General features: G+C 35.3%; 1 protein-coding gene across 1 annotated transcript; it reads left to right on the top strand.

The window, feature by feature from the left end:
- Positions 1 to 15,457: 15,457 nt before the first annotated feature.
- LOC145091340 (axial regulator YABBY 5-like) lies at positions 15,458 to 19,365 on the top strand. The gene is made up of 7 exons (XM_079029039.1): positions 15,458 to 15,848; positions 15,950 to 16,114; positions 16,222 to 16,342; positions 18,235 to 18,283; positions 18,397 to 18,472; positions 18,871 to 18,951; positions 19,123 to 19,365. The coding sequence occupies exons 1-7, from the start codon at positions 15,726 to 15,728 to the stop codon at positions 19,192 to 19,194; spliced, it is 687 nt and encodes a 228-aa protein (XP_078885165.1). The 5' UTR covers positions 15,458 to 15,725; the 3' UTR covers positions 19,195 to 19,365.
- Positions 19,366 to 19,709: the final 344 nt, after the last annotated feature.

Raw genomic sequence — 19,709 nt, 5'->3', positions numbered from 1 at the left:
ATAGTGAAACACTTCCCAAGCCAGAACTTAACTTCCTGCAAGGTTGGAACGTTGTTTCCTATGAGTAGTATGCCATCCACATGCAATACCAGAAAGCCAAATATTCTTCCACTAGCCTTGACATATATGCATGACTCATCCTCACTTCTTGAAAAACCAAACTCTTTGACTTTCTCATCGAAACAAAGATTCCATCTGCGAGATGCTTGCTTTAATCCATAAATGGATTTCTCAAGCTTACACACCCTATTAGGGTACTTCGCATCTACAAAACCCTATGGTTGGCACATGTAAACATCTTCAGCCAACTTCCCATTAAGGAAAGCGACTTTAACATCCATCTGCCATATTTCGTAATCATGAAATGCAGCTATGGCTAGCATAACCCGTACTGATGTGATCTTTGCTACTAGTGAGAAGGTCTCATCATAGTCAACTCCAGGAGTTTGAGTAAAGCCCTTCAAAATCAATCGCATCTTATATGTGTGTACTTTCCCATCCATGTTGGTCTTTTTCTTGAAGATCCACTTGCACCCGACCGTTTTACGACCTGGTACATTTTCACCAAAGTTCCAAACTTGAATGTCATACATGGACTGAATCTCGCTGTCCATCGCCTCTTTCTACTTTGCGGACTCTTGGCCCGCCATGGCTTCCTTGTAGTTGTTAGGTTCATCCAAATTTATCAATGTGCTATCACTGATAAACGTATCACCTTCACTTGTTATATGAAAACCGTACAATACAAGTGGAACACTCACTTTACTAGAACATCTTAGAGGTATGGACTCGTCAACAGGTTCAACAGGAGTCTCATCCTTAGGTTGATTGCTAGTGTTAGAGGTTCCTTCACCGCTTAACTGTTGAAGCTCTTTAAGGTTAATTTTCCTCCCACGATCCTCTTGGCATATGAGTTCTCTTTCACGAAAGATACCCCTTCGTGCTACGAAGACGACGTTGTCACTAGGTCTATAGAACAAATATCCAAAGGATTTCTGTAGGTAGCCGATGAAAATACAACACTCACTACAAGGTTTGAGCTTGTCGTGGGTCTCTCGTCTTACAAAAGCCTCGCAACCCCAAACCTTGATATGTGCTAACGAGGGAACCTTCCCAATCCATATTTCATGAGGTGTTTTGGCAACCTTCTTAGCTGGGACTAGATTAAGGATATGCGCGGAATTCTCTAAGGCACACCCCCATAATGAGATAGGTAATGAAGCTCGACTCATCATGGAACGAACCATGTCCAACAAGGTTCGATTGCTCCTCTCAACCACACCATTAAGCTACGGTGTCCTAGGTGGCATCAATTATGAAACAATTCCACATTCTTTAAGATAGTCGTGGAACTCGATACTAACATACTCACCATCTCGATCAGATTGGAACATCTTTATCTTCCTACCCAATTGATTCTCCACTTCTTGCTTAAAATTTTTGAAATTTTCAAAGGTTTCGGACTTTTGCTTAATTAAGTAGATATATCCATATCTGCTATAATCGTCGGTAAAGGTTACATAGAAGCGGTTAGCATCCCTTGAGGCGGATCTGAAGGGTCCACACACAATGGTGTGTATGAGATCCAACAAACCCTCACCTATTTTACTAGTAGCAATGAAAAGTGAATTGGTCATCTTTCCAAGCAAACAAGATTTGTACGTGTCATCCGACTTTAAGTCAAATGAATCCCGCACTCCATCCTTTTGGAGTTGGGCTATGCGCTTCTTGTTGAAATGTCTAAGACGACAATGCCACAAGCATGCATTTTCCAAATCATTGGACAAATCAATATGCAATACATTATTTCGTAAGTTGTCAACAACCATCACAGTTTTATATATACCATTACAAAGCAATGCTTCAAAATAAAATTTACCATTACAAAAGGCATTAATAGAACCAATTTCATTGTTAAATGAAAATCCAAAACCTTGTTTATACAAACCATGAAAAGAAATAATGTTTCTCGCCATTTCTAGCGAATAGCGACAATTGTTCAAATCTAAACCTAACCCATTACTAAGCAATAAAGAATAAACTCCAATCTTGGTGACAGACGATGCTTTCCTATTCCCCATGATCAAGTTCTCTTCTCGTGCTCCACATCCTTAATTCTTCTTAGACCCTACAAATCAAAACAAATATGAAAACCACATCCTGTATCAAGGCCCAAGAACTAGCATGTGATGAGTTATTAGATTGAATAGTGTAAATACCTGCGAAGGTGGGGTTTATCTTCCCATCCTTAATGTCCTGCAAGTATTTGGGGGCAACTTCCTTTCCAATGCCCTTTTTCATGACAATAGAATCACTCTGCTTACGTTCGATTGGATGAGGGACCAACAAAACCACCTTTGGACCCACTAGAAGAGGATCCATCATGAGACTTTACCTTGTGATTCTTTGAGGACTCTTTCCTCTTCTTTCTCTGCCCATGTCCAATTTCAAGGACTGGGGCAGCAGCAATAGGAGTGGATACAACATACTTTCCTTTTAAACTACTTTCAACAGTTCTCAGTATGCCTTGAAGCTTGCTTAGAGTGACTTCCTCTTTGTTCATATGATAAGTCATTCTGAACTGATCATAACAATGAGGCAGGGAGTGTAGGATAATGTCAATAGCCAACTCTTCGTTGAAATTGACATTCAACTTTAGCAAGTGGTCCACATATCTTTGCATCTTTTGCAAGTGGGTCGTGATGGACTCTCCATCCTTTATTTTTGTTGTTATCATGGAGGCAATCATTTCATACCTTTCTTGTCGAGCACTCTGATGGTACCTTTTCATCAAGTCTTGGTGCATCTCAAAAGGCCATAAGTCCTCGTAGGACTTCTAAAGCTCAGAAGTCATAGTGGCTAGCCCTATACTCATCCAGTTGCTCAGGAGTACTAGTTTCTTCGTCAATCTCCTTTAGATCTTTGTCGAGGACATATTCATTTTCCTTGTATCGAATGGCTATGCGAATGTTTCAAATCCATTCATTGAAATTCGACCCATCGAAAACGACCATCCACATAAGTTCAAGAGGGAGAAAGATCCAGAAACATTTGAGTTTGAAGCGTTGTTTCAAGTAGACATCTGAAAAAGAAAGAAAAGTATCATTAGATATAAATTCCTTAATATAACACCCAAATGAAATATTATGGCTAGGACCCAAACACAATATTTCACAATTTGGAAGAGGGATATCTTAATCCAATTGCAAAATATTGGAAGGTAGGTAAATGACGATTTACCAATTTCACCACCCAAAATTAAAATTTTAAAGAATTAAGTTTTATGAAATTCCTAGTTCTTTGAGATTCATTGAACTTTTGAATGGCACGTTTAAGTCTCGATTATGCCCATCAAGTTTGTGACTGGGATACCGAGGATCAAAAACAAGGTTTGAATAACCATGCAAACGTGTGTCGTATTCTTGATGTCATTTATCACCTAATGAATGTGTCGGTGAATCACACATGCTCCATTGATCTATGACAAACATCGAGCCACCCTTTGCCACCCTTGTTAGTCCAAATTAGTGTGTCGATTAACCACACATGCTAACGACTTGGCAAGGTGCAAAGTGCAATTTCAAAGAATTTCACCATTTTCACATTTTTCCTAAAGTAACTAAGATTGAGAATTTAGAAAAACATTTAGTTACTTTTATAATTATCATTATAATTATTAATGATAATTAATGTCCTATCATATCCATTCGGCTAACGACCCTCCACTAGTCAAGGAAGTGTTGGGTAAGAGTGGACACCCATTCAATCGCCATTTTATAGGCAATTTCCTTATACCCCCTTATAGGTCAGCTTCATGAATGAGGCCTACTAACGGTAAGACTGACTGTCTTTTATATATATATATATATATATATATATATATATATATATATATATATATATATATATATATATATAATTATTAAGTTTTTAATATTATACTAGTATAAGAGTTGAATTATAAAGTTTTAAAACTCTAGGGTTTAGAATTTAAATATTTCAAAATTAAAACTTTTTAATCAATTTTTTTTAGTTCCAAAACTTGAGGGAAAATTTTGAAACTTTTCAAAACTCTCTTGGATCAATTTGAAGACAATTAAATTAATCATATAATTGAATATATCACAAAATTGACCTAATCTAATTTCATATAGCAAGATGATTCAAAATCAAATTCTACAAATAATTAATTTTTCACAAAATCAAGTACTTATCTTTAAATTTGACAACCATCATTCAATTGGATGAGGATAATCATTACCTTATAAAAAAATCGAATTTTCTCAGTCAAAATAGTTTGTGGTAATGATCCTAATCCAAATTTGGCCAAAAACTCGAAAAATCTACCAGCAGATGATCCAACTCATCGAGTTGGCCCTACTCGTTAAGTTCCTTCATAGGACTCGTTGATTCCAGTAGTCAGAGGCCAAAAATGAAACTCTTTCAACTTTGAAAACAATAAAATTGCATCAATATAATAGAAAACACCCTAGGCTTTGATACCACTGATGGGTTTTGAGCACTATAACAATCCTATGGTGCACATACAACCCTAATGCTTTGGATCTAAGTTTTCTCAAGTTATACATGCAATTTTCATTTTTCTAAAGCATGAACCCTAACTAGCATACATTTTAGAGATTTACAACATAAAACAAGTTATACGAATACCTCTTGTTGTAGCTTGTAGCACTTGGCCTTTCAAGAGCTTAGTACGTCAAGTGTGATACCTTAAATAAGTCACAAACACCAAAATAAATAGGAGGCTTATGAGAGAGAGGTTAGGAAGCACCAAAATTGGTCAGGGTTTCACCTTGGAAGAGATAGGCCGATTTTGGGAAGGTTAGGGGTTCCATTTATAGTGTGGAATCCTTAGGGTTTCTTACATAAAACCCTAATTTACTTAAGCCTTTAAGTATTCCAATGATCCACATGATAGGCCCTTTGGACTAACTCTTCATGGACTCTCACATAGATTTAGCCCATCCCTAATCAACATGGATCATTAGCCCAAACTATCAGTATTACTGATTTACCTTATTAGTCCCTATAAATTTAATCAGTCTCTTTTGATCACTAAATTAATCCCAAATTAATTCTTGATCAATATTAATTAAATAATATGATTGTTCAATTAATATATTATTCATATAATATATTAATAAATCAAAAATAATCTATTTCTCAATTACCCATCCTATCAAATTGCTCCGGTGAAGGCAACCCAAAAGGACCATGCTACTATGGGTCAAGTGCATACCAATTATAGTTATGGGCTTAGAAACATAATCTGACAGTCTTTGTTGAATCAAGAAAGTGACCCTCTTGAACCTCAATCCGAAGTCTTACTCACTATCGCAATGATGTTTTTATTACCGCAATGTGAAGAGATGAAGTCATCCGCAGCGACCTCATCTGGAACAAAGACTTAGTTTTTTAACTTATGTATTTACAATGTATTGTCCAGTGTGCCTTGCATGGACACTTCTTTTGAATTATAGTCTTTGTTTATTTCTATTGTATGTTCTCGAAACTCTATAAATAGAGTATTCCGCTTCAAATGAAAAACACATCTTACATCTCTTATCTCACATCTCTTCTGTCATTACTTACTCTCTATGATAATTCTCTCTTACTCTCAAGATCTTTCTGAACTTATATTCATATATTCAAGATCTAACTATCAAACTCTCCTTCGAATCAAGTCCTTGTGACTTCAATCACTTTAAACTGATCCCATCTGCTAACTTGTGTTTGATTGCAAACCTTGTTAAGAATCAGTTTAGTGTACTTGATATATAACTTGTTCTCATTTATATTTCCTTACATTTTCGCAATTACATTTCTGCATCTAATCATCTAACTATCTAATAACTCTAACTTCTTATTATTGTTGAGCTTTATGATCCTTTGAATTAAACTTTATTCCACAATATATAACTTGTTCTAACGTTTGTTCAAGTGTGTTTCTCAAATGTTTTTCTCCCAACAATTGGTAGCAGAGCCAAAGTGGTTGCTTTTTAAACAAAACTCTGATTTTGAAAATCCTTCTATACGACTGAAGCTCATTTCTCTCTTCAAAAATACAACAAAATCTTTCTAAAAAACAAGGAAATATGGCACAAGCATTATCACTCAACGTTTCCATTAGTGTTGGAGGTTCGAATAGAGCTCCAATACTGGTGGCAACTGAGTATCATCACTAGTCCCAAAGGACGGAGAGATATCTAAGAAGACTTGGACGAGATGTATGGCGATCTATAGAAGAAGGACCTCATGTCCCTACTATTACTCTAGTTTAAGCCGACGGTGCTCAAGCCAGACTAGGAGGAGGTCAACCTGCCATGAATTGTCCCACTAAGGATGATCTCGATAAGATGGAAAATGATGTAATTGCCTCTTATGAAATATCCTGCAGAGTTTCTCCTGACAACTTCAACATTATCATTAATAGCAAGTCAGCAAAAGAGATCTGGGATGTTCTCAAGAACCTGTATGAAGGTTCTGAGCAGGCACAAGATAAGAAGCTCACCACTGCACTCAACGAGCTCAACAACTTCAAAGCTCATGCGGGTGAAAGTCTCGAGGACTCCTTCAAAAGATTCAACCTCATTGTTACCAAGTTATCTAACGTTGGCGCTGTATGAAGCAACCATGAAACCAACCTTCAGTTTCTTAATGGTTTTGGGAAAACACTGGACTACTACGAAAATGATAGTTAAAGGTGATAGGAAGATTCACTCACTCTCTTTTTTCAAACTGTATGGAGAACTCCAAGCACAAGAGTCAACCGTGCTCAAGGATTGTGCTGACTTCATAGGGCCACTTGCTCCCATGGCCCAGACTCCGCATAGCATAACTCCTCAACCTTACTCTCTCTCCTATGACAACCCACTGCAGTCTTACGAAGCTGACACTGAGTATGATGATGAAGAGGAATTCCAGAATGCTATTGCTCTTGTTAGTAAGCAGTTCAATCGATTACCGCCAACCTCCTTTCGCAAAAATCAGCAGTTCACTAAAACTCCCTTTAACCGAAACTTCAACCATCAAAACAATCACCCTCAATACCCCAAACACCCCCACCAATCTCCACAACCTCTGAACACACATCAAGCCAAGTAGGTACCGCAGTCTGCCAAGCCAACTCACTCTGGTCCTTCGACTGAAGTTAAAGAAGATGTTGTCATTTGTCACAAGTGCAACAAAGAGAATCATTTTTCTAAAGACTGTAAAGCAAATGTAGTGAAGGACAAAACCTTTTATCTCAAAATGGCACAGGAAATGGATGAAAAGGAAAAAGGAAGGCCATATGTAGCCCGAGTGAAAAGAGATCATCAAGTATGGTCGTCAGGGGATGAGGATGAAGGCTTCAACATCAAGGGCAATGGTAAGATTTGCATGCTGGCAACTGCTGACGAAGATGGATCGAATAAGTTGGAAAAGAACTACTGCTTCATGGCCATAAATGGAACTCTGAGCATAGTCCAACAGGTAAAACTGATGATTCAAACTCTTCATTATAGCATACATGATTGTCAACCCTTCTTAGGCAACCTTAATGACACGTGTGCTACCTTCCTTTCAGACTATAACAAGGCCTTAGATGAGATGAACATAGCGTCCTAGGATACTTTTCATGTAAGAGGACGATTAGAAGATAAGAGACTCAAGGTTGCCATGTTAGAAAGAGACTTAGTGTTAGAAAAGGATGCAAGAATGTTATGTGAAACCCAATTAGGAATAGCTTTAAATCAGAGGGATTTAGCACAAAAACTAATTGAACATTTGAATTTGTTAATCAAAAAATTGTTTACTGAAAGCGAAGCCATTGAAAATCTTGTTAATAATGGAACCGTAGACAATACGTACAATTGGGGTTGGTCCAATGGGTATTCCACCACAAATGACTCATCACCCCGATTTAACAAAGACTGTCCCTATGTCCATCCGGACCGAGAGTTTCACTTCCCAGTGAATGACAAAACATTTCCCGAAGATATCAGAGCCTACTTTGGTAGACTTCAACCGGAGTAATAATTGTGTCATTGAGGAAATTCGACCTGAAACCTCGGATCATCCATGTGATCAAATACCCATCATTGGCACAATTTATCCCAACTCTCAGGATTCATCAGTTGTCGATGAGGAAATCCTTGTGGAAGGACCCGAAGTTCTTGTAAACTGTCCAATTTTGCCCTCAAATCGCAGTCCCTCAAATTGTAGTCTCGAACCACAATTACCATCCATAAGGTGTCCCACTAAAGAACCATCTCTAACTTACTCTGCGGTAGTTCAATCCTCTTTACCACAGACCGAAGTCAAGAGTACTATGACCATTCAGCCAATTCTTCATGAATTGCCCATAGAAAATTCTAAATATAATCAATGTTCTCAAAGTCATGTATCTTCTAGTTCAAATGACTCAAGTCCTCGTTTTCAAAAGGAGTCAAAATTTTCTAGGAAACCGCAGTTAAACCTCATTGATTGCGGTTCTCCAAAAACTCAGGCAAAACAAGCTTTCAACAAGGAACTCAAATCTCGTGGGAAAAAGCGGGAAATTCTTTAGAAAACAAAACCAAAATCTCAAAACAAATGGGTCCTGAAAAACATGTTATCCCAAATCAGTTTTCAAAAACACTCCAATCGTGAAAATAGACAATAAGGACTGAACAGTTCCAAAAGTTTTTTCAAAGTCTCCTGACAAGTCCCAAAAGAGTGTCAAGTCTTTTCACAGATATCGTTTTCAAAACAATCCTCCGAGACCGGTCAATCACTCAAAACCTCAGACCTTTCAAAAACCTTGTAATTCTCAAAAGACCTCAAAACACCTAGGTCTAGGTCTTAAAGTTGATATGAAACCTGTCCCTACAATCCCCGGGATCCAAACTTGTTTGGGTGCCCAAACTAACCGTGTAATTTCCAGGCATTGTGCAAGGAGGAACAAGAAGAGGAGTGGTTGATTGATAGTGCCTGCTCTTTGCACATGACCGAAAGGTTAGAATACCTTCGGGATTTCAGGCCTATATGTAATGGAGGACATGTCACCTTTGGTAACAACGCAAACGTTATCATCTGAGGTTACAGTGTATTAACAACAGGGAAGTTCTCAATATAAAAGGTTGCTTACATAGAAGGCCTCAATCATAAGCTCATCAGTGTAGGCCAAATTTGCAAAGCAGGTCATCGGGTTGAGTTTGATAATGAATACTGCTACATCATGACAAGCGACATAAGCACTTGTTTGATCAAATCCAAGTCTGAAGGGACCATGTATCCTTTGGATGTCTCATTGATCATTGGGAAACCGCAATTATTTTTTATGTCCAAAGCAGTATCCGAAGTTAGATGGTTATGACACCGCAAACTAGCTCATCTAAATTTTCAGTACATCAACCTTGTCACAGAAGAGCTCGTCCAAGGCCTCCCAATTCTACAGCAATGAAACACTCTGCCCTACTTGTGAGTATGGAAAACAATCACAGGGAAGTCAACTACTAGTCATTGATTCATCATTTTCTGAACCACTAGAGGTGATGCATATTAATCTCTGCAGTCCATCTACCATAGCGAGTCTCCATCACAAAAAGTATATAATGTTTATAGTTGATGACTTTACTCGTTCCACATGGGTCTTCATCCTAAGACTCAAATCCAAAACACCGCAGGTCCTGATAAACTTAATAAAAGAAATTGAACTCAAAATCAAGCTACCAGTTCACAGAATCCGAAGTGACAACGGAACCGAGTTCACTAATCATCTCTTGGATAGTTTCTTGGTTTCCAAAGGTATCGGTCACAACTTCTCTGCTCCTTACACACCGTAGCAAAATGGAGTAGTAGAGCGAAGAAATCGTACTCTGGTAGAAGCAGCCAGATCCACGTTAAGCTTTACAAACCTTCCTCTATACTTGTAGGCCAAAGCAGTGGCAATGACATGTTTTGTTCAAAACTAAAGCATTGTCTGCAAGCGTCTCAACAAAGAACCTTATGAAGGCCTCAACAATCGAAAACTGAATGTCCGATTCTTTCACATATTCGGATGCAGATGTTTTGTGATCATCAACAAGGATAACCTTAACAAATTTGCACCGAAGTCAGATGAAGGAATATTTCTTGGCTACTCAACAAACAAGGTGGCATACAGAGTTCTTATCAGACGCACACGACTAATAGTTGAAAGCTTCGATGTAAAATTCGATGACTATTACGTCCGCAACACTTCTCCTGCAAGTGAAACAAAAGCAAAACTGGAAAGTGATATCCCAGCCTCTTTAGGTCCTCTTAACATAGCTGAAGTTAACTATGACGACGTTTACAACCCCGTAGAGATTTCCCAACAATCTGAAATTCTTGTGTCTCTGGACGATCAACAATAACACTCAGAAGTTTCTTGATCCTCAATGTCTGAAGATTTATCGCTTAGAACTTCCACCTCTCCGCTTGAGGGGGAAAGCAGTACTCCGGTTCTAACAACAACCATCGAGGTTCCAGTTATCAAAGACGTAGCTCCCGTTTCCATCCGCAGAGTCTCTAATCCATCAAATGCTTCCTCATACTCCTATGAAGAAAAAAATATAGACACAAGAACTAATCCAAGGGTTATCACTCATTCTTCAATCCTGGGGGAACCATCTTTGGTTCAAGAGAAACTCACATCCGCAATCAAGGGGGAACCCCACTTAATTGTTGCTCTTAATCCAACAGTTCAAGTCTAAGACACTTCTGCAGGCTGCTCACAAGTCGAGGGGAAACTGCCTTCTCCTACCATATAATCCTCTGATGTAGTTGACATTCTTTCCACCACAGCTGCTGATCATCAATTACCCCGTTTACATGTCTGGAAAAAAGAACACCCTATGGGTCAAATCATTGGAAACCCATCCATAGGCATACATACTCCATCTTCTCATTATCTTACGGACCACTGCCACTATGCAGCCTTTATGTCCACATTCGAGCCTCGATCCATCAAGGAAGCTCTTCTGGAGCCTGATTGGATAATTGCCATGCAAGAAGAATTGGCAGAGTTTGAAAGAAACAAAGTGTGGAAGCTCGTTCTGAAGCCAAAAGATCACACTATTGTTGGAACAAGATGGGTGTACAAAAACAAACTCGATGAATCTGGTGCAGTTGTAACAAACAAGGCAAGATTAGTTGCTAAGGGGTATAGTTAACTATAAGGTGTTGACTATGAGGAAACTTATGCTCCCATAGCCAGGATGGAAGCAATACACATCTTCTTAGTGTATGTGGCACACTAAAATATCAAAGTACATCAAATGGATGTAAAAAGTGCCTTCCTGAATGGAGAATTGAAGGAAGAGGTTTGCTTGCAACAACCTCTAGGCTTCGAAAGTCAAGGTTTTCTATTAGATGATTACCTTTCAATTGTAGCAAGAATCTTCAACCTTTGAGAGCTTTAGTATCATAAATGTAATACCTCTAATCGATCACAAACAGCAAAGCAAGTTGGATGATCTTGGAGAGAGGGGAAGGAGGCTCAAAGTCGGCTCTTGATCTCTTAGGGTTCAAGGTGTAGCCGAAAATGCAAAGCTTGGGGTCCTTTATATAGGTGAGCTGCTAAGGTTTCAGTCAAAACCCTAATTGGATTGCTTAGGCCTTAAGTAGTCCAAAGGAACCTTTCAGAACAAGGCCTTGGACGAATCCAAGGTAGGTTTCCCCCTTGATTTCGTCCATCCCATTCCTAAGGGATCCTCAGCCCAAAATCCAATTCTCTTATAATTGCAATTCCAGTCCCCTATGTTCAATTAATATCTTTTGATCACAAAATTAATTCTTAATTAATTCTTGACCAATGTTAATAACTTCTTTCTCCATTAAACATCCAATCAAATTGCTCTGGTGAAAGCAATCCAAAAAGACCATGCTACAACCGGGTCAAGTACATACTAGATATAGTTATGGCTTAGACACCTAATCCAACATTTTATCCATCACTTGCCACCACGCTATGGTGCAACACCGCCACGCCGTGGTAGTCCATTAAACTCTGCGGCCCAAAGGCTTATCGCCACGCTGTGGTGAGGCTCCATCACGCCGTGGGCAAAAAGGAATCATGCACAATTTGGGAATAATTTCATACTTCCAATCGAGTGTTACAGACGATGCAAGGAGGGTTGGTAGCAGAGCCATGACCGAAGGAGATAAAGTGAGAGTTGGTGCGTCAAAGGGATAACATGAGAGAGAGAGAGAGAGAGAAATTTTATTTTTAATTAAAAAGATAAGAAAATATATACAAGGAAATCTAAAAGATTTATATATAGTCCATATTAGTCTATTCTTTTGGTTGACTAAATTTATAAAAACTCAAGTTTGGTGGTGCAAATCCAAATAGTTTTTTTTTTTTTTTTTTTTTTTTTTTTTTTTAATTTGAAATCGTAAGAGAAAAACTGACAATACATTAACAATTTTGTCTTTGTTTTAGAATCTTTAAGCAACGCTTTGGGTATTTTGCATTAGAGAAGAAAATATCCCTACAAATTCGTGACATAAATATGTGGATGGAACTAAACCAGCTAGCTAGCACAAGTACACAGGACAATATTAATTAAGAAAATTCAAATTCATTTTAAACGTGGTCTTTTCAAAAAGTTCATTCATGTTCATTGAGATTAAGATATATCGTAGTAAACACTTAAACAAAGCAAATATCTATCATTAGTAATGTAAACAATATGCATTGATAACATTCACCTCCTACAATACACGGGTGAAGGTTACGAGAGATGTTTAATAAATAAGATGATAAAAGGACCACCCCGTGAGGGTTAAAAGATGACAAAATTTAAGGTGGTAAAAGTGGTTTATTTAGTAGACTGTTTCTACTGGCTTGAATTCATTCATTCATTCATTCATATAGTAGTAGACTGTCAACTGCAAAATGTTTCTACTGACCTTGGATCTTCTCTCTCTCTGTGAGAGTTTGAATGGTCATGTCATCTAAAGGTACAGCTTTTTTGTTCATGTCCTCTGAGAGACACAATTATTTTCTTAACTTTACATTTTTAGGATGTTTTATGTTTAATTCTAATATTTTTAGCCAAATTCTATAAATAAAAACCATATATATTTTTTTTAAATAGCTAACTTCTACATCCATTAATCTTATTTTAAAAATCTACATATTTGTTAACCACAAGATTTCAACCATTAACTCATTGTGTGATGGCCAAATTTTGAAAACATATGATACATGGGTAGCCTAGACACAATTTGATAGATAAAAACTACTTGATTAATTCTTTTAATTCTTATTATAAAATTATATACATTCCAAAGAACTCTTAGCAACAACAAACAAGTGTACGATCAAAAGTTAATTATATATTGTAAACTTGTTATATCTTTTGCCAAATAAATACTGCAGAAAAAGATAATTATGAGAGAGAGAAAAGATAATGATGGTGATGACTGAGAAAACCCTAAGGAGGCGGAGACGGAGGGATCAATAGTGGGCTTAATGTCCGGGGGGCACAAGTTGCAAAAGATATACAGACATTTATTTTACAAGATTAAATATTTTGATCACTTTACAAATGAGTTTTAGATCTTTACCATTAATAAATGATAAACAAAGAATTTATTGACAATTTAATTAATTATTTTAAGGGATTGTCCAAAAGAAAAGAGTATGACGGTATACCGTATACATGATATGCAATTTATTGTACTTTTTCTTCCATGTTTGGTCTATATAACTGATAAAATTAAGTCACTCCAATATATATATATATATATATATATATATATATATATATATATATATATATATATATCTGAAAACTATGTTAATTAGTCTATTAAAATTATATTTTGGAGTAGACTTAAAACAAAGAACTTTTCCATTTGAATTTGATATATATCTGAAAACTATGTTAATTAGTCTATTAAAATTATATTTGGAGTAGACTTAAAACAAAGAACTTTTCCATTTGAATTTGATAAAATAATAGAAATTCTGAATTTAATTATAAGTTTGAATTGGGGTACAGAGAAAACAAAAAGAAAATGTTTTGTTAAAAGGAAAGCAGTTATTAATTAAATAAAATAAATAAATTCAGAAGAAAGCAACAGATGACTAATGAGAGTAAAGATATATGATCCCATGCAAACGTCCCTATCGGGCTTCTCTCCCCCACATATCTCTCTCTCTCTTTGAAGTTTGAATACATAACACATGTATCCATGTACATATGTCGTATATTAGATATCACAGTCCTTTCCTTCAAAAACGGGCAGCTGCTAAATCGGAAAACTTGGTTGCTATCTAAACCATCACCCAAAGGTTTCATGATGTAGATATCTATCTAGCTACATGCTTCTCTTGGGAAGGGAGCAAGAATGTAATATTTGTCTTTTCTTAGTAAAAGACTAAAAGTAATGCAAAGTTTACCTTTTTTTTTTTTTTGTTAATTCTTTTGTGTGCCGTTTGGAAGGTACTCAAGCTTCTTTTTTCATAGCTCTTTGGTATTCATACTTTGTATAACTAGCTAGTAACCTCTTACCACATACGTAGGAAGAATAAGTTGGTTGATATATTAACTAATAATAAAGTCGACCGAGTTAATTATGGGTGAGGATAAGAAAGACATGGAGTACAAGAAGCCAATTTAGTGTACAAGTTAAAACAAGAAGTTATCACGAGGCTTGATCACACTAGATCCAACCTATATATAGGAGATGAGATGATGCGCACTAAAAACAAAACTAATGTACATTTGAATAGTGTACACATTGTTACCTATGGCTTTTCATAAATGCCTTACAATTTACGTACCATCTTCGTCTAAGGAGAAGAAGATCCAAAAATGAATCGATAATTATAATAATCGCAAGGAGTTGTATTAGTTAGCTTTATTTTGTTGGCAGCCGAGTTAATCTCTTAAAATAAGTCAAACTATTAATTAGGTCATTTCTAATCATTCCATTTTATTTTAATTCTTATAAAACTTACAAAAATCTTACCGATGCAACTTGTTGTTTGTCTTACTTTCTCATTCATATTCGATGTACCATGAAAATTAAGATTTATATATTAAAAGCTAAAATGGAGTATATTAATTGCCTTCTTTTCCTTTAAAAAAAAAAAACATGACTTTGTAAGATATTTGTAAAAGAGTGGATGTGAACCTAAATGCATGTAAATAGGCTAATAATACCATTATGGATTTGAAAATGGAATTTAGAGCTCCCTAGCTAGACTATTTTCAATCAAAAGATCGTTCTTAATATTAGAATAGGGCTTGTCTCAATATATATATATGGTTAACCAAAAGAAAATATATACATAGAAGAATGTATTCAGAACATGCGTTAATTGATAGTAAAATGATGAGTATAAATACTATATAATTTTGCAATAAATTAAGCCAAAAGAAAAGTGTATGTATAGCATGCAAAACATGCATGTATACATACCCGACCCATTCATTATTAGCATTAACCAAACAAAAAGAAAAGAAAAAATTTGCAAAACTTGTGGCTTCTTATTTCTCTCTCTACTGCACCCCCACCCCCTCTTTACCTCTTATCTGCTCCCCTTTTCTTGCTCATCTTAACTCATAAGTCCCCAAAAGCAGATCCAAGGTGGTTGTTAATCTGTCAATTCACTACAATCAATCAACTCAACTCAAATCAATCAATCAATCATACCACTAGGATCCACACCCCACATAAATCTCCAAACAAACTAACCAAAAAACATGTCCATCTCCTCCACCACAACCTCCCCGACCGTACCACAGCTCCTCCACCACCTCCCTCCTCCTTCATGCTCCGATCAGCTCTGCTATGTCCAGTGCACTCACTGCGATACCGTCCTCGCCGTATACTTTCTTTCTTTTTATAAACTCGTTTTTCTGGGTTTCTTTCAGCTAGGTTTTATATATATTAATTGTTAGTATTTACTAATTATTATAAATTTTAGGTGAGTGTTCCTTGCACCAGCTTGTTCAAGACAGTGACAGTCCGGTGTGGTCACTGCACGAACCTCCTTCCCTTGAGCATGCCTGGGTTGCTGTTGCCACCATCAGTGAATCAGTTCCATATTAGTCATACTAATTTCTTTTCTCCTTCTAATCATACGCTGTTGGTAATATCGATCATCATTTTCCTTCAAGATTTTAGTTTTATACATATAATTACTCGATATTTTTGAACATAACTAATTATGTAAAGTTTCAATGATCTCTTTTCAAGGATGATCAAATTCCGACTGGGGGTTCCAACTTTCTCATCAATCCGAATTACGCAAATGAGTTTTCGTTGACTGCTTGCGGAGGATTTAGGGAGCTTCCGAAACCCCCTGTGACTAATAGACGTAAGTGAGATTCTTTATTTCTTGTCAAGATTGCATCTTTTCTTGATTTCTCTTATATATGTGTATGATCATATCATCGCTTCTGGTATTTTGGTTTATTTTTGTTTGTGAGGTTTTAAAAAAATACAACTGATCAGCAAATTAAAACGTTATTTAGGTCTTGGCAAATTTTATAAAACACATGGGGAATAATTTTCCAGCCAAAATATATCCGCAGTTAACTTTTTGAAGTTTTAAAAAAGTTATTTCCAACATTAAAACTGATTTAGAATTATGTTTATCCAAGAAAAATCACTGGTAACGATATTGATTTAATGATGAAAAAATTATCAAAATGAAATCCTTTAAGCTCAAAAAAATGTCTTTTATGTTCTCATGTCTTGGTTGTCTTATGATTTTGTTAATTAACTTCATTTGTCGTGAATGTTTTGTTAAATATTCGCTGGATAAGAAAATTTAGATCGAAATATGTTGCAAATCAACAAGAAACAATATAATATTAGAATAATCCATTATCTATACGCCGTTGGAATTTTTTCCATGAATACTATTTTGAATTATCGGATATTTTTCTTACAACCGAGCAAAATTTTATCTTGCAACAATGTAGAAGAAGATACTACACACTCATGAGAGAAGTTATGTTCCTTATAAACTCTCGATCCGAAATAAGATAGTTTCTTAGCATTTACAGAAGCAAATCCAATGTTTAAAAGAATTAGTTACTTGTTTGTTCCCAATCTCTTTCTCTAAAAAGCTTTAAACATTGAAAGCTTTCCTTTTTTACTTATTTCCATGCTCCTCATGTTTAAAATCAAAAGCCACTTTTGTGACATCTCTCTCTCATTCTTTAATTAGTCGGTTTCTTTTGTTTCCCATTTAGTTCCTCCCCAAAGCCCTAATAACTGCGCGCATTCACAAACCACAATATATATTTTTTGTTTCTGTAAAAGATTTGAGAGAGAATAATTCTTGAACATCATTGATTCATCCACTACATCAGTATGTACTATTATTAACTTTTTCACGTCAAGTTTACTTTAACTTGAACTTTAATTAAACACAATTTATTCTATGTATCTGGTCAAAAAAATATTTTCGCTAGCATATATCGATCTATATAATTGTAAACAAAAGCATCAGGTAAACCTAATAATAAAACATTTTTAATCTGGTCACTTGTTTTTGCAAATATAATTTTGGACAGCCGGACATTTACACTACAAACATATACTACGTACATACAGGCATTTGTTTGTAACAGTGAGAGCTTTTTCTATAAAAAAATAGTTTATGATTAGTTACATAGTTATAAACAAACAGCACATAAATCTAATAAAATCACATTTTTGCAAAAATTTAAGTTCATTCAATTTAAACCTTATAAAAAAACGTTATTACTCCTTTTAATTATAACAACATAAACCAAATATTTGGCTACATAAAATTGTTGGATGTAAATTTGGCATGAAATGACCCTTAGCAATCAGACATATATAGAACAGTTCGTGACTATTTGTATCATTCTATGTTATAAAGGTTTAGTCAATATTATTTTCGAAAGAATATAATAAAACTAGGTAATGTCTTTATTTTATAAACAAAATGATATAATTTACTTTTTGGATAATCAAAATATTTATTGTATTCCTTTTACAAAACTGTTCAATTGTAAACGAGGGAATGCATATCATTTGAAGACATTTGACATTGATGTTTATTGGTACATAAGAAATGGTGGGTGATCGAGGTGACAGCATAGATACGCTCGCATTCCTCATTTTACTTTAAATATTGATGAAATAATATAGACAAGAGACAAAGAAAGATGGATGGAAGAAGAAAAAACAGTAGAAAGTGAAATTTGATGGGTTTGTTTTTGTTAATGTCAGCTCCAGAGAAGAGACAAAGAGTCCCCTCCGCCTACAATCGATTCATCAAGTCAGCTTTCATCATCTTTTTTTCATAATCATAAAATATTCATTCTGTTTAAATATATATGCTACGTACATAAAAGAAGAAAATAATCAAATCAAAATGAAATTGAAATGCAGGGAAGAGATTCAAAGGATCAAAGCTGGGAATCCTGACATTAGTCATAGAGAAGCCTTCAGTGCTGCTGCTAAGAATGTAACATTTCCCTCCTTTTTTATTACTTTAGGGTTATTAAAGAGATAACTTTAAGAGTTTATTTTTTTTTTTTTTTACATATATTTAATTAAATACACTTTTTCAAACACTAACATCTGAAACTTTTGACTGAAGAATAGAAAATTTAGAGACATGGGTTTTGTTAATAATATAAATACAAACATGCATAAAGGTTAACTAGTGTAAAGAGTAGAAGAAGAAAGAATTGAAGCTGTATATATATATATATATATATATATATATATATATATATATATATATATATATATATATATATATATATATATATATATATATATATATATATATATATATATATCGTTTTCCATATTCAAATTTAGAATTTTGTATTTGTTTTTTTTTTTTTGATCCTACAGTGGGCCCACTTTCCACACATTCACTTTGGTCTCATGCCTGATCAGACGACTGCTGTGAACAAGAGCAGCATGCGCCAACAGGTACAGTACTGTTCATATGTACCTCTTGAATCACTCCATTACATACTCCATATATGAGTAGATCTTAAAAAGCAAAATAAATGAATGCATTACGTTGCAAGACACACTCATTGGATATTGCATTTGATTTGACATTCAAATCTTTTAAAAAAAGCGTTTTAATGCATGTAGGATCACACAGACGGTGGTTTCATGAAAGATGGTTTCTTTGCTTCTGCAAATGTGGGCGTCTCTCCTTACTAGCTACCAACTTCATCTCTCTGACTCCCTCTCTCTCTTCATAGGTGGTCTGCTGGATATTACTCTAATCCTTACTTAATTAGCTTTATCCACAAATGAAGCTTTTATCTACCTTGTACCTTCAAATTTTAATGTACCAACTGCTTTCAATATCACAGTTCCTCGTGCATCCAATCTCTCTCTCTCTCTCTCTCTCTCTATATATATATATATATATATATATATATATATATATATTGCAACAACTATATATCAATGAAATTACACACACTAATTTATTTAAAGGAATGGAAGAGAATATATATACTGGAGAACAATGGATATCAAAATAAAAGAAAGCTTTTATTTGAAGCAGCGAATCATGAATGACACAACAAGAGCCAAGTTACACGACACTTTAACAATTTAGATTGCAAAATTCTAATGAGAAACATGGAAACTGTTCGTATATTATTTTTTGATAATTATTATAGTGATAAAAATTATTTAACAGAAAGGAAGAATTAACATAGAAAACC

The sequence above is a fragment of the Lactuca serriola genome, chromosome 3 (assembly GCF_051521515.1).
Source record: "Lactuca serriola cultivar US96UC23 chromosome 3, Lser_US96UC23_V15, whole genome shotgun sequence".
Lineage (NCBI taxonomy): Eukaryota > Viridiplantae > Streptophyta > Magnoliopsida > Asterales > Asteraceae > Lactuca > Lactuca serriola.
The sequence above is the reverse complement of the archived record's forward strand: the minus strand, read 5'-3'. Positions and strand labels throughout refer to the sequence as shown.